Source organism: Xenopus tropicalis, chromosome 8 (assembly GCF_000004195.4).
Source record: "Xenopus tropicalis strain Nigerian chromosome 8, UCB_Xtro_10.0, whole genome shotgun sequence".
Classification (NCBI taxonomy): Eukaryota; Metazoa; Chordata; class Amphibia; order Anura; family Pipidae; genus Xenopus; species Xenopus tropicalis.
In genome coordinates, this window is record NC_030684.2 from 77,157,069 (window position 1) to 77,177,138 (window position 20,070).

Consider the following 20,070-nt stretch of genomic DNA (forward strand, 5'->3'; position numbering starts at 1 on the left):
TTAAAAGCTGCCACCCTGGGCACTTAGTAGATAACACCCATGATCTGAGCGCTCAAAGTAAGCATGGGGTGGGGTTGAAGCGGGTGGCATCAGTTCTGCTGTCACCTGAAGTGTCCCGGATACTTAAATATGTTATTGATATGTGTGGGCAATAACCTTAAGTTCAGTATATGAAACTACAAGTTTTACAAGCAGCACTCTTTACAAATAAAATCTGCAAATCTTAAAGGGGTCGTCCAACCAAAACCAGCTTTTTACATTTGAAAGTTTTTTTTACATCATTTGAGTATTTTGAATGGTTTTATTTTATTGAATGTTTTTAAGTTATTTGTAAATGCAATAACAATTTAAAGTAATTTCGGTCTGGCTTTTTACATTCTCTGCACTCCTTGCTTTAACATCTAAAACAATGTAGTAGAAGCCTGCTGTTTAACAGACCTGGAGTGGAACTGGCTTCTTTAAATTGTCTCAATAGTCAGAACCAAATAACAAAAAAGGTTAAACAAAAACCGTTTAAATAGCAGAAAGTTAATTAGCATTTATTGGAAAGTTTTTACAATGAAAACCTGATGAGGCTAATGCCACGCAGGACTAATTCTATGGCCTGCGCATAAATACAGGCAAATACAGGAATGAGCCCCTATGCTGACATCAGCCTTTCCCTGTGCTTGCTCCTGTAGCCACTGCATCATCCCGGGCGCAGGCAGACAGAGCAGATTTAGGCACAAAATGCATACTGGTGCCAAAATCTGCTCCATTCACACAAGCTGACACACAGATGCAGTGCCTTTCACACTGTACACACAGGAGGGTGGCCTAAACACAGGCTGACAATTAGCCCCAACTGACAGGCAAGGAGTGTAGTCTCCCACAATAAACCTCCTCTACCACGGGCGACTAATCTAATCCAAATGCCTTTCTATCAGCAATAATGTAAATCGCCACTGGGAAAGTATATGTGTCCCTTTGGCTTTCTGAAGTCACTCAGATTCTCCCTCGCAAGGCAACTTTGAAAAGCCAAATATGTTTTCCCACTGGCTATTAACATTATCATTTTTCTGTGGGGAGCAATGACATCTAGTTATTCGACTGGTTCTTGCATCTTTTTCTCCTGATAAAGACCCATTTTTAGAGGGGTGGAAAAACACTGGGCACCATTTAGCTTTTTTATTTTTGATAAATTGGCCTCTAATTTACCAGGTGTACCCCTCAAATAGCAGCTTGACTATTAATGCTATTTTGTGCTTGGGGTGCCACTCCTATATTTATGTGTTTTGGAAGAAACTCCATCAATCTGCAATCACAAGATTCCAGTCCCCAACCTAAGCCAGATTACACCTTATCTGCAGACTTGTGGGGAGGGCAGGCAGATCTTCTATTGTGTGCAATAACACCACTGGTGCAGTTACCCTTTCTTTACCAAGATGTACCCCTATTCACAGTTGGAATAAGCATGCAGGCTCTCACTACTCACAAATAACATTTATTAACAATTGAACAGACCAAGCAAGTTGTCAAATAAACTTACACATGTGCCATTTTCTTGCTTTTCACAAGGGTATTCCATAGGTCAGTTACTTAGCTAGGCAATTTGTGTCACGGTTTCCACTGCCATGGGACTCTGTCCCCACCCATCCGCTCCAGTGGCCCAGATACCCCTTCACTTTTTCCCGGATAGGCTTTTTTGGATTCAGTCCAGAAGCCTCTTGGAGTCTCTCACTAGCTATTCCTATACAGATGCTGGATTCCAAACAGGGTGCCAGTTGGCTGGTTCCCCATTCTCCTTGTTGGGGGTAGGCTACCTGTTCTATCTAACCTAACTGCCTAATGCACTTAGTGCTTGCTTTTACCCAACTAGTCTATTCTAGCTATTCCTATGCTACAGGTGCTGGGTCCTTACTCACCTCCTGCCAGTAGGCGCTGATTGGCTTCGCCCTCCCATCAAACACCCTGAACCTGAGTGCAGCTGTTCCTTTTATACCTTCCTGCCCTCAGGTGGCTAGTGATTTGAACTACAATTAAACTACTTTAAATATACAATAAATTATCTACTGCCACCTAGTGACAAATGGACAAATAACACTTTTGTATTTATTTCAACACATTCACACAATCACAGTTAAACATACACATATCTCATTCTCCTTGCACCATCATTTTCCATCCTTACAAACTGAGCACTAAGACTGCATCTCAGACTCCTGAGGTTTCTAAACTGTGAAGCTAATGTTCAAAAGAGCTTGATGGGGGCCACCCTCACAGAAACTAGGCTAAGATTTGGGAGTTAATGTTAAATTGTACCTTTGATTAAATATACATGGACTGATGTATAATCTCTGTATAGAGTTGTGAAAATGTGTCAGCACTATATGAACGATAATAAATAATAACCCTACAGCAAATGTCTTTCTTACACCTCCCACTTTAAATGGGAGCACCAGTGTGTGCACCTCTTCTTGGAAATGAGCAGTTAAGGTACCGCCTTTTGAGAGCAGACAGGAGCCAGGCATTACGTAACAAGCCAGTCCTGATAAGGCGCATTTAGAGCTAAAATGTCTCATACTTTTTCCAGAAGCCAAAGCCCTTGGTACTGAGGAGACGGGGAAGGCGAAGGTGAAGCTCAGCGCGCTATTGGCTCCTCCCACATTCCGGATTCTAGTGACTGGGCAGCAGCTCTGCGGTCTCCTGGCTGTCAGTCCCGCTCTGTACGCTCCTCAGCCTGCTGGGCCGTTCCGTGGGATTGTGGAACCTCAGTAGCATTCCAACATCAGGTGAGTCAGTCGGAAACGTCTTTTCCCTCATCCTCCATTGTTCTGTCAGTATCGCCATACTGACTGGGCGCAGCTGCATGTCTAGCGGCTGATTTGTAGCGGTTCTTCCAGTCACTGCTCTGTCCTTTCCCCTGGCATCTGCATTCATGTTAGAGATGTGTAAGGGGCTAGAGATGGGTAAGGGGCTAGACATGGGTAAGGGGCTAGAGATGGGTAAGGGGCTAGAGATGGGTAAGGGGCTAGAGATGGGTATGGGCTAGAGATGGGTAAGGGGCTAGAGATGGGTAAGGGGCTAGAGATGGGTAAGGGGCTAGAGATGGGTAAGGGCTAGAGATGGGTAAGGGGCTAGAGATGGGTAAGGGGCTAGAGATGGGTAAGGGCTAGAGATGGGTAAGGGCTAGAGATGGGTAAGGGGCTAGAGATGGGTAAGGGGCTAGAGATGGGTAAGGGCTAGAGATGGGTAAGGGGCTAGAGATGGGTAAGGGGCTAGAGATGGGTAAGGGGCTAGAGATGGGTAAGGGGCTAGAGATGGGTAAGGGCTAGAGATTGGTAAGGGGCTAGAGATGGGTATGGGCTAGAGATGGGTAAGGGGCTAGAGATGGGTAAGGGCTAGACACGGGTAAGGGGCTAGAGATGGGTAAGGGGCTAGAGATGGGTAAGGGGCTAGAGATGGGTAAGGGGCTAGAGATGGGTAAGGGGCTAGAGATGGGTAAGGGCTAGACATGGGTAAGGGGCTAGAGATGGGTAAGGGCTAGACATGGGTAAGGGGCTAGAGATGGGTAAGGGCTAGACATGGGTAAGGGGCTAGAGATGGGTAAGGGCTAGACATGGGTAAGGGGCTAGAGATGGGTAAGGGGCTAGACATGGGTAAGGGCTAGACATGGGTAAGGGGCTAGAGATGGGTAAGGGGCTAGAGATGGGTAAGGGGCTAGACATGGATTTGATTATTCGCATACTACAGCACGTGTTTTGGTACATTTATTTGATGGAGAAGAAACGCAAATAACTAATTGGTGCTAGACCTAACAGTGCTGCTATAGGAGCAAAGCAGAAATAGTCGCAGTCGTGCCATGGAGCAGTGCGCCTGTGGTTATACATGCCGTGTACATAGGCTCCACTCCACCTTGCTTCTGTCAGCACAACTTATACACACGCTCCCTGCCACATTATATTGTGGACTGACCCATATTCCGGACTAAATGCCAAGGCAACTGCCCAGATATGATCAGATCTAATGCTTCTCTACATACATACCTGCAGCACTCTGTTCTGTTATAACGGAAATAGATTATGTGCTAAAACCGGGGTACATTAAGAAAACACATTTACAAATGATTCACTGATTGCATGTGCTTTAAATGGGATTAGTGCAGCCCAGCAACCTGAATTTATCAGAAGTATCCCTGATCTGGTAACCTTCACACATAGTATGTGCTATCACTGACAGCTGCCATCAATGGAAAGTGATTCCCTGATCCTGCTTATTTACCATAGTAATTTGCTATTGCCCATTTACAGAGGACTCTCAGGTTCTAAGTCTATCTGATACTTTTCCTATTGATGTCAATGGGAAATGACACACAGCTGGTAGCGTGCATGATTAGTAGCTGAAATCAGATGCCTGCCATATGTCAACAGGCAAGGTGAGAATAGAAAAAAATGTAGTGTAACACCTACCTAGCCTGTCAATGTTAATTTTGTAGTACTGTTTTGTTGCAATTAAAGAAATGTTCCCAAATGTATTTATTTTTTTTAAATTTCATCTCAGAATCTCCAAATTATACAGCATGTTCTGCTAGCCTTTCATTGGCCCATGTCTTGCTTCTGGAATTCCAGAACACTTGGAATGGAGCAATGGCCATGTATTCCATTCCATTCTAGCCACTTGTAGAACAAACAGATCTCTATACTGTATCCTGCCGTTGCCTGCAACTCTTTCATCTGAGGGTGGATTCTGGGTCAGTCCTTATTATCAGCCCTTCCTTGCTGGAAGAAGGTTAAATTACATATTTTGTTACTCCAGAGAATCTCCTGTCCAGATATTTGTGCCAAGAATGTGTCATAACGAGAGGAGCGGTTTTCCCATCTGCTTTTTCACCCCTGTGTTTCAGTGCTTCTTAGCCTTTTGGCCAACCTACTCCAATGAACTTACACTCTAGACATTTCCACCCATTAGCAGCAACCAGTTCATTGTCATTGATGGTGATCATTAGAAGTCAAAGAAAGGGTAATTTTTGCCAGGCCTGCCACATTAGTTTTCTTTTTAGGCCCCGCCCACTTAAAGGGGTAGTTTACCCTAATATAAATTTTAAGTAAGTTGTAGACAGTCGTACTGCAACAATTTACAACTGGTCTTCATTTTTATATTTTGTGTTTTTTTAATTATTTAAATGATGAAAGGTAAGGAATAACAATCCCAAATGAAAGCTAAAACCTTACAGTCAATTAGTTTTTGGTTGCAGCAACTCTGACAACTATATAGCATTTTCAGTTGCAGACCAGAAAAGGGCAGTCAAATAATCAGGCGTTTCTGCATGTGTTCCCCTGCAGTGGATCTGTCATGCATTCCAGTGCAAGAAATACAGACCTGTATTTTCTACAAGATGGTACACAGTGTGGTGCATGCAAGTGCCAAATGCAACTTGATGTGTTCCACCTGTGTTTGGCACTTGCCTGCACCACAATGTATATGATCTCATAGGAAATACAGGCTTGTGGATCTTCCTGCCTTTCCTTGTGCTAGAAAGATCCACCACAGGGGAACAAGGGCCAGGGCCGGATTTCTCTCCGGTGCGCCCCGAGGCCGCCCCTGTGGGAGTCCCCCATGCGCATGCGCGAACTCGCACCCCGGTGCGCATGCGCGAACGCGCCCCCAATGCGCATGCGCAAAGCGCCAGCTCCCCATTGCGCATGCGCGAACGCTCTTTTTAACTCCCATACGGAGCAGTGGGGAGAGGTCCCAACTGCTCCGTATGGGAGTAAAATTAAAAAATGTTCTTGCGGCGGGGCGGCATGCCGCCCCTAAACTTCTGCCGCCCTAGGCCCGGGCCTTTGTGGCCTCTCCACAAATCCGGGCCTGACAAGGGCTGAAACTCTGATGGGTAAGAGGCCTAAGATAGCAATGTACATTACTAAATGAAGACCAATTTATAATTCTTGATATTCTTGATATTAGTCTTTCTATTACATGCTATTTATTATGTTATGTTCGGCTTCTTCTTCTTCTTCTTATTCTTAGCGCCCCCAATTTTCTAAATGCTACTCCTCCTAAAGTTTTAGGGGTACAACACCCAAACTCCCCACATTTCTTCGCCCTATAGTGGAGCAGGTTGCTTGTGCGGCCCCCCGTCTTTTTGTGGCGCCGCTCCGAACCCCCCAATTTTCCCATTGACTTTGACAGGGAAGATTTTCAAACGGCTGCCACTCTTACAGTATTAACCCCAGGGTCCCCAAACTTTTCACAGTTGGTCACTAGAGGACTGCAGTTTTAGTTTTGAAAAAGTGGGCGGGGCCACCAACAGCCAATCAGATTTCACCTATTGAATTTTATTGGTTTGATGTCAGGGTTCGCAAACTTTGCACAGTCACTGGGTGACTTCATACTCAAGGTTAGAAAAAGTGGGCGGGGCGGCCAAAAGCCAATCACATTTCTTTCATTGTTTTCAGTGGGGAAATTTTAACTGCTGCCATTCTCAGAAGTTTAATGTCAGGGTCCCCAAACTTTGCACAGTTTGTCACTGGGTGACTATGTTCCAAGTTTAGAAAAGTGGGCAGGGCCAACAACAACCAATCAGATTTCACCTATAGACTTCATATGTTTAAATTTAAACTGCTGACATTCTTTAAATATTAATACTAAGGTCTCCAAACTTTGCAGAGCTAGTCACCTGGTAACTGCGGTTCAGAGTTAGAAAAAGTGGGTGGAGCCACCAACAGCCAATCATATTTTAACTATTGATTTTCAAAGGGGAAATTCAACCTGCTGCCATTCTCACAGTATTAACACCAGGGTCCCTAGGGGACTGCATTTTTAGGTTTTAAAAAGTGGGTGGAGCCACCAACAGCCAATCAGACTTCACCTATTGAATTTTTTTTGTTTAAATTTAAAATTCTGCTTTTCTCACATTATTTATGTAAGGGTTCCCAAACTTTGCACAGTCAGTCACTGGCTGACTACATATTCAGGGTTAGAACAAGTGGGAGGAGCCACCAACAGCAAATCCATTTCCACCCATTAGATTTCATTGGTTTATATTTAAACTGTTGCCATTATTTAAATATTAATTCCAGGGTTGTTAAAGTTTCCAGAGTTAGTCACTGGGTATTTGCCATTTCAAGTTAGAAAAAAGTGGGCGGAGCCAATAAACAGCCAATAACATTTCACCTATTTACTATGGTAATGGTACAATGGGGAAGTGTAAAATACTATCAGTCTCACAATGTTTATGCCTGAGTCCCCAAAATTTGCAAATTTGGTCACTGGGGGACTGCAGTTCAAAAATAGGAAAAGTAGGTTGGGCCATCCATGGAATTTTATTGGTTTAAATTTAAAATGCTGCCATTCTCACACTATTTATGCCAGGGTGCCCACTGTTTGTCACTGGGTGACTTCAATTCAAGGTTAGAAAAAGTGGGCGGGACCACCAATCACAATCCACCTATTGACTTTTATTGGTTTAAATTTAAACTGTTGCCGTTCTTTAACTATTAATCCTAGGGTCCCTAAACTTTGCAGAGTTAGTCACTGGGTAACTGCAGTTCCAGGTTAGAAAAAGGGGGTGGAGCCACCAACCGCCAATCACTGTTGTCACTCGTTGACTTTCGGTGGGGAAATTTAAGTTGCTGCCATTCAGACACTATTAAAACCAGGGTCCCTAAACTTTGTACAGTGGTTTTTACTATATAACTGTGGTCCATGGTCACAGAAAGTGGGCAGAGCCCATTCAGTGACTTTCAACCCAACATGAAGTTTGTTCTCAAACTTCCCTTTCTAGTTTAAACATAAACTTTTCCTTTAACCTTAAAGAATACATTTTCCCAATAATCTGCATTTCAGTGTTTATATGCACATCTCATGGTCTGAGTAGATCCCTATGCTCAATCCAAAAAGTAACAGTAGAGTTCACTGCAGTTCACTCCCCAGCTTTCTACACATTTGTAAAGGACCTTTTTAGCAAAGGGTTGAAAATTCCCACAGATGAACTCTGGTGAGTCTTTTTGTCTTTTTGTGAAAAAATAGTGACAGCACTTCGCATTTCTGTTTCTGCATACATATTATTTTGTTGAAAGTCTTTATCAGGTCCCTGATGCACTAATATATTATGTGAATTACTGCATAATAATAATAGTTTCCAAAATCCAGTAGGGCAATGTGCACCCCACCCCCAAGGCTGCATTCAGGGAGCAAAGGTCACCATATTCTCACATCAGTTCCTCTTGCCTTCCTGTTAACTCCTTCAGTGCTAGCACACAGTCTCCATGTGTTTATGGGCGAGAACTGGGAAGCCTTGCAGGCTTATGAAGGAGAGTTAACCTCGTGATGTCACATGGTTTATCAGTTAGCTGTGAGATTTTAATGAAAAAAAAGTCTTATTCTGACATTTCCAAATCTCTCTTCAATGAAGAACAATAATTTTAGAAACTGATTAAGAAGATGTGTTGAAATTGTTAATTTGAAACAAACACACTGGCACTATTTTGCTGTATTTAATTTCACATGACTCACTAAAACCTGTGTATTATAATAAATACTGTACCTCCTTTTGTAAAATATCAGGATATTTGAAGTCACCTTGGAGTTCCATGACCTCTATTAAAGGCCTTCAGCATGGTACTTTTATATGGTCATGGAAATCCTTGATGATATTTTTATACTTTACAATAGAGGGTACATTATTCAGTACTGCTCTACTGCATACCTCCCAACATTTTGAAAACATGAAGAGGGACAAAAATAAATTTTTTGACCATGCCCATTTTTGCGACCACACCCCCTAAATACCACTCCCATTTGCCCTTTAAGCTCCAAGTCTCAGTTCCCCTAAGAGACCTGTTTAGCTTATTAGTTACAATTGTATCTATGTTGGGGGGGGGGGTCCTTATTACCTTTCTGGGCTCTGTGCCAAAAGCCCACTTTTTTAACTAAAAGTGAGAAACAATGTTTCTAAGTGCAGATGACACTTGTTAAGATTTCTGGTCTCTCTGCCAAAAGCTACTTTTAATTAAATTTGTATCTTTTTTAGCTTCAGTGTAGGAGATGAGGGAAATGAGGGACTTTTCAGTAAGAATCTGGGAATGTCAAAAGAGCTGTCAAAAGAGGGACTGTCCCGCCAAAATCGGGACAGTTGGGAGGTATGCTACTGTATATATAGTTATTGGCATTATATTTCTATAAAGACAATGTTAAGGTGCTAAAAGCTTCTCTGTCAGTTTGTTGGATAGTTTGGGCATTACCTGGTGGAGCAGGGTGCTCCACGGGAACATTGATGCTCAAGTATTTGAACTCTGGGGGAGACCCATATCTAAAGCCTGTAGCTTTGCATGGTGGTTATACTGGGAATTGTAGACTTGCATTGACTAATGTGCCAGGTAATGGCTGCCTAGCTTGACCAATGTAGGCTTCCCTTAGCTACTTGGCTTGACTTTGTGGTTACTTTTTTCTCCAAGTTCACAGAGTGATACACTACTTCAGTATTACAGTGTGCAGCGTTCCATTATCCTTTTGTTTTTCATGTTCATCTTTTTCAGTGAAACATATCTATCAAGTGGCATGGCAAATGGGGCAATACTTTGTCAATTACATGTAATGTAAAAAATACAGTCCTTATTGCACATTCTGCCCATATTCTAGGCTCTAGACCAGTGGTCCCCAACCAGTGGCTCGCGAGCAACATGTTGCTCACCAACCCCTTGGATGTTGCTCTCAGTGTCCCCAAACCAGGTAGTTATTTTGTAATTACTGACTTTGTGTCAAGTTTTGGTTGAATAATAACATAATTTACTACCAAAAAAAATCCTCCTGTAAGCTATTTGGCACCTCCATGAATGATGAATGACTGTGACTGTGGCTCACGAGTAAGAAAGGTTGGGTACCCCTGCTCTAGAGAAAGGGTCTATAATGGTCGATAAGATATACTCCAAAGGAAAGGTGTCTCTTTTGATAAATTAGTGCATGATGTTCAGTGTCACGGGCATGTCATGCCTCTGTCATATAGAAATTATAATAGCCAATGAACAATCTTATGAAGGAAAAGCAACAATAATTTATAGGCGTTTTCTGTAGGAGACTGTTTTTGTAAAAACAGAATGCAAATGCTTCAGTTCAAAAATCAGTTATTTTAGTATCTAGAGTTTTATTCTTGGGGGACCCAAGTTAAGACTTACAACTCAAAGAGCTTGTTTAGAATTAAGGAATGCAACTTATATATTAATTAGTATTTTATATTAAATAAGGTCATGGAAACCCACGTGTGGATACACCCCTTGGTAGAGGCTTGTGGCAAATTCCCTCTGTGCCCTTCTGTAATACTACAAATGTTCATATATTATCCATGCAGCATGAATTTCATGTATAAATAGGTTATAGAAACATTGCTTTGTGGGTGGGTTACAGTGTTGCATTATAAATAGAATAAATAGTTGGACAGTGCCCTTGCACATACATATGGGTTAAAGCTGGGATTTAGCCATGTGACAGCTGTCAAAATGAAGAGTAATCTGGAGCATGTAGCCATCTCTGAGCTCCTCTGTCATGTTCCAGGTAGCTGTGACTCAAGGTAATCAGGTTTTCTCTAATCCTCAAGTCATATTTGTATTATAGGCCAGACAGGGTCAAAAGAGTCTGAGGAAGGGGAACCATGGTAGACTTGATTTTACATATTTAATGCCAAATAAGGGTACAGTCTAAGTTTTAGGAACGGATGGGAAGCTGTATCAGGCATGTAAAATTCAGGGGATCTGCAGCTGTTATGAACTGAAACTATCTTTATTGGCTCAGTGGGAATATTGGGAGTTATTTCCTCGAGCTATGAAGAATTATGCATTGCTACCAATGGCCTCCTTCACTTAGAATGAAAATGTCTTTTTATAACACAAAAAGTGCTTTGTACGTTTTGATGTATTCAGAGACCTCCACCCCACGACCAGAGTAACTAACAATGAATCAATTCGACCAGTCTATACTTTTCTCATTGCAGTCTCTACCCAGCGTTCCTTTTTGCTTTACAAACTGACGAACATTCAAAGGAATATTTGGTGGCCATGTATCTCTTAAATAAAAGTGCTTTACTTTTCCCATAGGGTTGCACCATTGGTAGTACAAGACATATGCTTCTCTAATTTGTTTCCATAAAAGGAGCATTAAATAATTTAAAACTGGATTCATTTGAACAGATGGGGTGATGTTGGCTTCAATGCAAGTGAGTAGGTATAGAAGATCCTTGGGTATCTTTGCAATTTTGGTTCCTACTGGGATTTAAAACAGACAAGGTGGAGGGAGCTGTACAAAGCTTTTTTAATGTTTCCAGAAATGTGGTCTCATTAATGGAACAGACCAGCTGGGATGTGTACAGTATTTCATACAAAATGGGAACTTAGCCCTAAAGCCATCTGTCAGCATTTGGACAGGTTACTGTAAAGAGCTGATAGGAAAAGCCTGTTTCTGTAGCAGACAAAGAATACATGGAATCCTAGAACACAGAACACATATAAACACTTAGAAAACAAATCCAGTAAAATCTCAAGTGCTGTGTAAACAAGCCAGAGTGAGTATATGCCCTAGGGCCTGAACCATCAACAGTCAGTTTGTCTACTGCCAACCATGAAGAATAATAGAAGGCACAAAGTGTTAACTCCTTGTGAGCCAAATCTGTATTAAATGCTTATATATAAAAATGTAATTTATTACTCTAGTTATACCCAATATATAATCAATGCATTTTTATTGGGAGAGTTATAATCTGCAAAATTGCCAATTTCCTTTTAAACCAGCCCGTCAGGATTAGCATTGACCGGTTTAGTAAAGTTACAATAATAAAAGATATTTTACTTTTGGTTGCTGTTGGGTTCTCCATAATCCAGTTAGGGTGTAATAGAGAGAAACCAAGGGGTCGAAAATGAATACAGCTACTCACCAGTACTGTTAATACTTTGATTCCCTTACCATGTTGCCAGATTCTGATTACTTGTGAAGTATATCGACCACTAAATACAATCTGGCTTCTCATCTAAGCAGTTCAGTCTTCTGGTTGTAGTTTTTAGACTTAGTGGATGGTATTAGTCTTTACCTGGGATTTGGGTTTTTGTCATGGTAACCTTGCTAATATTATGCCACATCCAGCCATGGATGCTCATGACAGGTATCATAGAGCTATGCCTTAGGTGCAACAATGTGCACACTTAAACTGTCATCTGCTCATCAACCTGAATGTAACTCTCCCACCATAGACTTATTTGCCACTCTATTGTACCTTTCTCCATGTCACTTTTAAAGCTGAAGAATAGAGATAATTACTGGGGGGGGGTGCCTCCATTAGTTTTGCCTAATACCACTTGCTGGTGCTCCTGTTCACTAAAAAGGGCACCAGACAAGGTTACTACTGCAGAAGCACCATGCCGCCATCTTCTCCCTCTGGATCTTTTTCTACATTACTGTCCAGGTGGTTGTGCAAAGTTCACTGTCCTGTATATGTGAAACCAGGGCCAAAGAGGAGACTGCAGAAGCGTAAGAAGATCACAATGTGGTTCTCCTACAGAAGTACCTGGACTGGTGCAATTTTCAGCAAACCAAACGGCTCCCTAAAAGATTATAACTTTAAGAGCTCTTAAACACATTATGTGTTCTTGGGCGGTGGCACTGGCTACCACCCAACTTGGTTAGCTCTCTAATAAAGTGCCACTTAGGATTTTCTCTTTTCATTCCTTTCCTCACCTCATTTAATTTCCTCACTTTAACCATCACATACATTAGAGAGCCCAAATGTAGTGTGTTACGCGATGCCTAAAAGCCAGTTAGAGTAACACTCTAACCCAATTTTGAGTATTTTTCTAGCTTCCCCACCTGATTGAGAATTACTCTCATAACTCATGACCAGGGGCTATAATGAGATTTTGCAGCTGAATAGCAATACATTCATGTGTACTGGAAAAAACGAACAAAAAGCTGAGAAGTCCTTGGTTTATTGTAACCTCAATGGAGGTCAGGGAAATATGGGAAAATCCTTGTTAGTTAAATAAACAAAGTCATAATGCAAAGAAAGTAATATTCAGAGTCGCAAATCTGAGATAAAAAAGCCTCATAATCAGATCATTTGGCTGACATTCATCTCTTATGCAAAGATGATCATAGTTAATCTGAAGTGTGCAAGAATCCAAGATAAGCCTATGTGCAGCACTGTGCACACGTCCCACGTGTGATGTGGCTGTTACTCATGAACAATTCACTCACTTTTTCAAGAGTATGGTGTCTGCTGCCTAAATAGAAAGCCAGGGGTTATTTGCTTAGGACATATGTCTGTACTACCCGGGAGGTCTGTGTAGAGTTGGGAACTGGCTGAGACAGGAAGGGATTTGACCTCTCTGCACATATATTTTGTTGCTAAAATAAAGGCTCTTTACTTAAAACCAAATGCTGTTTCTATGCAGTTGTATTGAGTTATTACTACAGGTACTAGGATGTTTGGGTAGTGAATGTGTAAAAAATTAGTTTAAACTGGATCACTTTTTAAGGTAGTCATACATAGGCAGATAGGCTCCCTCTAAAGGGCCAACCCGACAGATATCAGGCCAAAAATCAGCCAGATATCGATCGGGTAGGTTTAATTTCCCCATCCGATCAAGGAGCACATCTGCAGGGTTATGCAGCCCCCAATCTTACTGCCTGCATAGCAGCAAATATGCAAGAGCTGAACGATTGGATCAGCCCAATATTGTTCTTCACCATGCTACAGGACCAGATCTCCCCCCAAACAATATAATACGTATTCCTATCCAGGGGCGGGCCAAGCCGACCGGGCGCCCTAGGCAACCCGGTCGGCCAACTCCGCCCACCTCCCCGCGGGGTGATTAGATTGGTCATTGCCTCCGCCTCTAATGACAAGCGGCGGAGGAAATGACAAAGTAGCACTAGGGGTAGGCAGGAGAGGCTCCTGCCTGGCGCCCCTCAATCGTTGCGCCCTAGGCAGCTGCCTCTTCTGCCTACCCCTAGTTCCGGCCCTGTTCCTATCTCTCCACTTTCCCTGAATATAGAGCTTGCTCTCTTTCACAGTGTACAACTCTGGATCTCTCCCTTCTAAACATATAAAAAAAATAGATTGTCAGTTGGCACGTCTGTGTTATGTAGTATATTTAAAGGAGAAGGAAAGACAAAGTCACTTGGGAGTGCCAAAATGTTAGGCACCCCCAAGTGACTTAAATCACCTACCTTTTACCCCGGGTTGGTGCCCCTGATCGGAGAGAACAGCACCAGCCCAGGGTACCTGCAGCGCTTCCTTCTTCCTGTTCGTTATGCGCGCATGCACAGTAGAGTGAAAAAGCCGAACTTTAACAGAGAAGTCCCGGCAAAACAAAGCAGGAAGGAGGAAGCGCTCGCTACAGGTACCCCGGGCTGGTGTTGTTTTCTCCTAACAGGGGCACCAGCCCGGGGTACAAGGTAAGCGATTAAAGTCACTTGGGGGTGCCTAACATTTTGGCACCCCCAAGTGACTTAGCCTTGCCTTGTCCTTTAAGCTGGCTAACTCTACAACTCCTTGGACTATTGTACAAAAGAAGGTTTTCTTCCCAGCACTTCATACAGTGTCTGTTTTACCCCATTTTGTACAAAACAGGGCCTATTGTCCCCCCCCACACAGCACAATATAAGGTCTGATCCCCCTCACACTGTATAGTACAGGATCTGATTTCCTCCCACTGTACAATACTTGAAATTTTTCACCTCACTTTAGAATACAAAATCTATTATAAGTCTGACAGATTAACTGATTAAATGCAGTATTTCTATTCTTGGAACTTGGAGGCACTTATATTGATTGAAACCTATGGAGAGTGAAAGTTCCAGAAGTGGCCTGTGATAAGTTGCTATTATTTGCAAACTGTGTGTGATTTTATCTAGACATAAAGCTGGGAGGATCATCCATCCTGTTTGGTTAAAGGGAAGGAAGCTTATCCCATATGTTCTTATTTCCCCCCGGAAAGCTATTTGTAGAGCTTTCTTTGCTTATGCAAAGTACATTAATAGTGTTATTTTTAACACAGTACAAAAATGCTGACTCTTATTTAAATAAAGAGTTGAATTCTTAGTTTCGGGCACTACTTTTTAGTAACATTGCTATAGATAAAATCTTACAAGGGAGTGGATATAGTGGAAAGGCATTATGCAATTTTATTTTTTTTTTCTTACAGGTTAACAGCCTGTAAATGATTTATAAGTTGTCTCAAGTGGGCAGAAACATACATTTAGGTTATTAACTACACAGAACCAAGCTGATTCCCATGTAACCCGACCAGTGTCAGACCATTTAGTTGCTAATGCCTCTTGTATTTATCATACCTCACAAAGTAGAGGTTTCTCATAAACGACTGGTGTATACCAGTGGCATAATTACTCTACAATGGGCCCCCTTAACAAAACAATCTTTGGAGGGGCAGAGTAGCAAACCCAACCTGGCCCCTTTCCCCCTGTCCACTTGTGTACAAATCCCCATGCCCTGCCAGCTCCCAGGTAGGATAGCAGGGATTTATATGCAAAGATAGAGGAAAGAAACAACTATATAACTAAAACAACCACAATGTATTGACACATTTAAACTAAAACTGCCATATTGACATGTGTTTGGGTATTCTTTATAAAACATGTTGGTGATTGGGGATCAGAATAAAATATGAAAGAAAATACTGTACATGCTATTCTTTTAATCATGATAAAAATTGATAAGCATTTTTTTTTATTCTGTATTTCTATTTTAGATCGATACAAGACCATTCCAATATCAACCTAGAGCAGTAGCCTTGACTTTCTTCTTTCTGCACCCACCAACTTCTGCCAGTATTTCTAATTCTAATCATTAGCATCAAGCGAAAGCACCAGAAGAGATGCCGGCAAAAACTCCCATCTATCTAAAAACTTCCACTCCCAAGCGGGGTAAAAAGCCAAAACTTCGAGACGTACTTTCAAGCGAGATGATCAGCCCACCTCTGGGAGATTTTAGGCACAGCGCTCACATAGGACTGGATGGAGAAGGAGACATGTTTGGAGAGCTGTCATTTTTGCAAGGAAAGTATGATCTTCTTCCAAGCATGGGTAGAAAGTTTACCATTCATAGTACTGATACCAGCCTTGATGAAGAGTATCACAGTGATGCCGGTCATGCGAGTTACAGACCATATCTGAAGAATGCAGTGTCTCTTCCAGCCTTCAGTGCTCCCCATAGTAAGGAGAGAGCCCCACCAAAACCCCCTAGGTTACACTTGGAAGAGACTCCAAGTCAGCGTTCTATGTCCATCAGCTATGGTGAAAGATGCTTTTCAAGAGATGAGAATGTTTCATTTGCATCTATCCCTCTGGACCAAGAGAGCAGTAATCTTGAGGTTTATGATAGTTCATCTGAGGGATCAATCAATGAAGATGGTGCTCAGAGCCTTGGTTCCACTTCTGACCCAATGCAGAAAAACAAAGACAACCAAATCACCCAGGAACAAGGCATTCCAAAATCAGAGTCCCTCTCTGGGCTTGAATTAGACCTGGGACCTTCCATCTTGGATGATGTTTTAAGGATAATGGATGATTATAAACTTTAAGACTATGAGGATAATGGGTTGTTATTCACTCTTAGATTAAGGAAAACAGAGATTTTGTACAAATATACATAAACACTATTTATTTACTTGGATTGCTTTAATGAGGAACAACTTTCTTAAAGGTTTACTAAACCAACAATTGTTTGCAAGGCAAACAGTGGGTTAGAACCCAAAATACTGTCTTACAGTAGATGTGAGTATATAGACTTTACGCACTCCCTACAAAGTTATCAAACTGTTGTTCCTTCCAGTGGGTGTTCTCCACCAGTTTATAAAAGGATTCAACAAATATTTTGAGAAGATAAAGTAGCACTGGGATATTTTGCTGCAAGTAGAGCTTGGATAACGCGAGCTGGCACGGCTCGCGAGGATGCAAACAACCCAACATAATATGGTCATTCCGCTAACCATCTACAGATCCTGTGTTCTGTACACAAACATATGAAATACAGACTAGTATTATGACCCTTATACTTGACCAGCTGATGATTTAGGTTATATCCGCAATATTGGTAGTCTATATGCATGGTTGGCAGTAGATATGGAATCTTAAATAAAGCGCAGGGAAATTTAAGCTGTTTTGCTGATTAGTGAGTGGAAAGGCTTGCTGTTAGAATGTAGATTGCTGCCGTTTAAACATTTGGTGTTAAAAGGCAGTATTATGGCACCAAGGTTCAGCAACCCCATGCAGTGCCAAAATAATCCCCCCATATGTTAAAAAAAAGGCACAAAGTTTTCTCAGGTGCAGTAACCCATAGCATCCAAAAAGGTGGCCAGAAAATGCTGTCTGCTGTTTGGTTGTAAGATGGTAAGAACTGAAGCAAACTTTGCTCCTATATTACAAACCACCCTTTTATAGCCTAAAGCTGGCTATACTTGGACCAATGAAAGCTGTTGAGTCAGCAGCATATTAGTTGCCCAATCAATATCTGGCCCAAAATTAGCCTCATTTTGATCGGGGAGGTTTAGAAATCCTATCATTCAAGTACTGTGTTGGCTAATTCCTCGTCCTGATGGCCTGCATCCCATTACTGTGATCCGAATGATTGGATCAATCCAATACCGCCCATCTGAAGATGGACCTGTATCGGTGAAAGATCTGCTCATTTAATGATCAGGCCAAACAAGCAGATCTTCACATGTATGGCCTACTTAAGTCTCAAATGAATTCCATTTGCATCAAATGACAGAGGGCTACAGGAGACAGGAAAAAAGGGCTGCTATTTTGAACAGCGTCAGGAGTCACTTTGGTTGTTGCAACATGGAAAAAATCAATCAGTAGTTCATATTTACTGGCTTTGGGCATCATGACATCAATTAGGTCATTTCTAGATTACTGCAAGAGGGATAACTTTGCCTGTGTATTGTAACCATTTCATTAGCAGGACATTTTGTATGGGTGATTGTATATCTATGGCAAAAAAACATCATGTTTTAGTTTTACAAGGATCTTATTGTCTGTGCCATAAAACTGCTGCTCACTTAAGGAAACTTGTGTATAAGGACTGGCATAGAAACGTGATTACTGCTATTACATTTTAAACCTTGTGATCGTAGCTGTAGCACTCCAGTTAGGAGGAACTGCCCCATTGCTACTTGTACATCAGTATATTATTAGGTAAGGAAGGCTGAGCTATAAATAAATTACTTCTATTAATACACCATGGCCCTTGTATGAATTGAGCCTTAAAGTTATCACTGCCATAAGCAAACGTTAGTCATAGGAGGTGCTAATCCATATACATGTCACTGTCATTGGTATTCCCTCGGCCTTGGGAGGACTGAGCCCTGAACCTGTCGCTGCTGTTGGTACTCTCTTGTCTTTGGAAGGACTGATTTGTTAACATGATGCTGCTATTAATAAACTAACCATAGCAACGGCAGAATCAAAAACTTGGCACTGACCTTCATGCAGTTTTGGTCAATATAATTCTACCATATAAACCTTATTGCTTCAGTATATGCATTCTTGGCTCTAGGAGTTAATTACCCTTACAATTATAAATGATCCAGTGTGTGTGCACAATAGCCCTGGGTTAAATCGGTTTGATTTCAGGAAATCGCACACACACTCAACAAATTTATATATTAACACCCTAGAATACACCTGTAGACTAACCAATGCACACACATATGTAAACGCCTATCTGCATTGTGCTTTTCTACTTTTAGTATTATAAAAGTCGCACTAATTGTATATGATTTCGTTTTACATCTGCAATTTAAAGGAACACTGTCAGCAAAATAAAAAGTGTTTTTCCCTAAAAATATATGTGTATGGTTTACTGAAAGAGTAAAATTTGCTTTATTTATTTTTATTTCAGGGACTGTGATTAACCATTGTTCTTGGTCAGTCTCTCCTGCTAACAGGGTGAAGACACACAGGGCGATTAGTCGCCGTGACTTTTAGAAAAGTCACAGTGACTAATTTGCGCGACGAAATTGCGTGCACAATTTGTTGCGGCAACACAATTGTACTCTGTGGGCTGAAAGTCGCCACAACTGAGCTAATAAAAAGTCACGGTGACTAATCGCCCCATGTGTTTTCATCTTAGAGAGTCAGTGCTCTGAAATACATTTGTTTTCTTATACAGGAATGGGACCTGTTATCCGGAAACTGTCCAGAAAGCTCTGAATTGCAGGAAGGCTTCTATACACTCATATAATTCAATTTAAAAAAAAAATTATTTCCTTTTTCTCTGTATTAATAAACTAGAACCTTGTATTTGATCCCAACTAAGCTACAATTGATCCTTATTGGAGGTAAAACAATCCTATTGGGTTAAATTAATGTTTAAATGATTTTTAGGACACTTTAGATATGGTCCCATACCTGTATCAAAATCCTGCAGCTTTTTTTAGGATGATAGTGTCCCCTTAATCAACATCTATGTCTGTGCATATGTGTTGACAATTTCCACAATTTAAGTCTAGGCAACCTTGACAACACAATCCCACCCCACTGGTAGAGAATTCTGGGAGTTGTTGTTCTACTACACTACTGCCTGCCTCAGTTTTATAGGAAATGTTCACAGAAAACTGGCCTCTTTTAATCCATGAGATGGGAAACCTATAGTCTGATATAATGTATTAATCTGTGCTCTATACTGATGTTATTAATGTAATTAAACATAATTACTCTAAACACATTTAGATTGTCACTGCCATTATGAAAAGGATTAAAATTTTCTTCTCTACTATTGGATATTTGTATTTCTTTTTCACTTCTTTCACAAAGGACGGTGTATGTTTTTTCATTTGCAGAGGGAACAGTCATACAAGGGAAGGAAGCCATTTGGTTCAGTTAATGAGCAAAAGGAACAGTTTTTGGTGGGATGTGTGGGCAACTAACACCACTACATTTGCCTACAAGGCAGAAGTACCTGTAACTGTCAATAATGCGTCATAATAATTTATTTTATTGTTGTTTATTTAGGAATCTTCTGATTTAGGGGTGTAGCTGTGGGTTAATGAATCCTGCTTTAGTAATAACAGGTCCCACAACTCC

General features: G+C 41.4%; 1 protein-coding gene across 1 annotated transcript; it reads left to right on the plus strand.

Moving 5' to 3' along the window:
* The first annotated feature begins 2,672 nt into the window (after positions 1–2,672).
* Positions 2,673–19,759, plus strand: LOC100124990 (uncharacterized). The gene is given in 2 exon segments (NM_001102919.3): positions 2,673–2,771; positions 15,732–19,759. A coding segment is annotated over 1 exon segment (705 nt). The 5' UTR covers positions 2,673–2,771; positions 15,732–15,857; the 3' UTR covers positions 16,563–19,759.
* Positions 19,760–20,070: the final 311 nt, after the last annotated feature.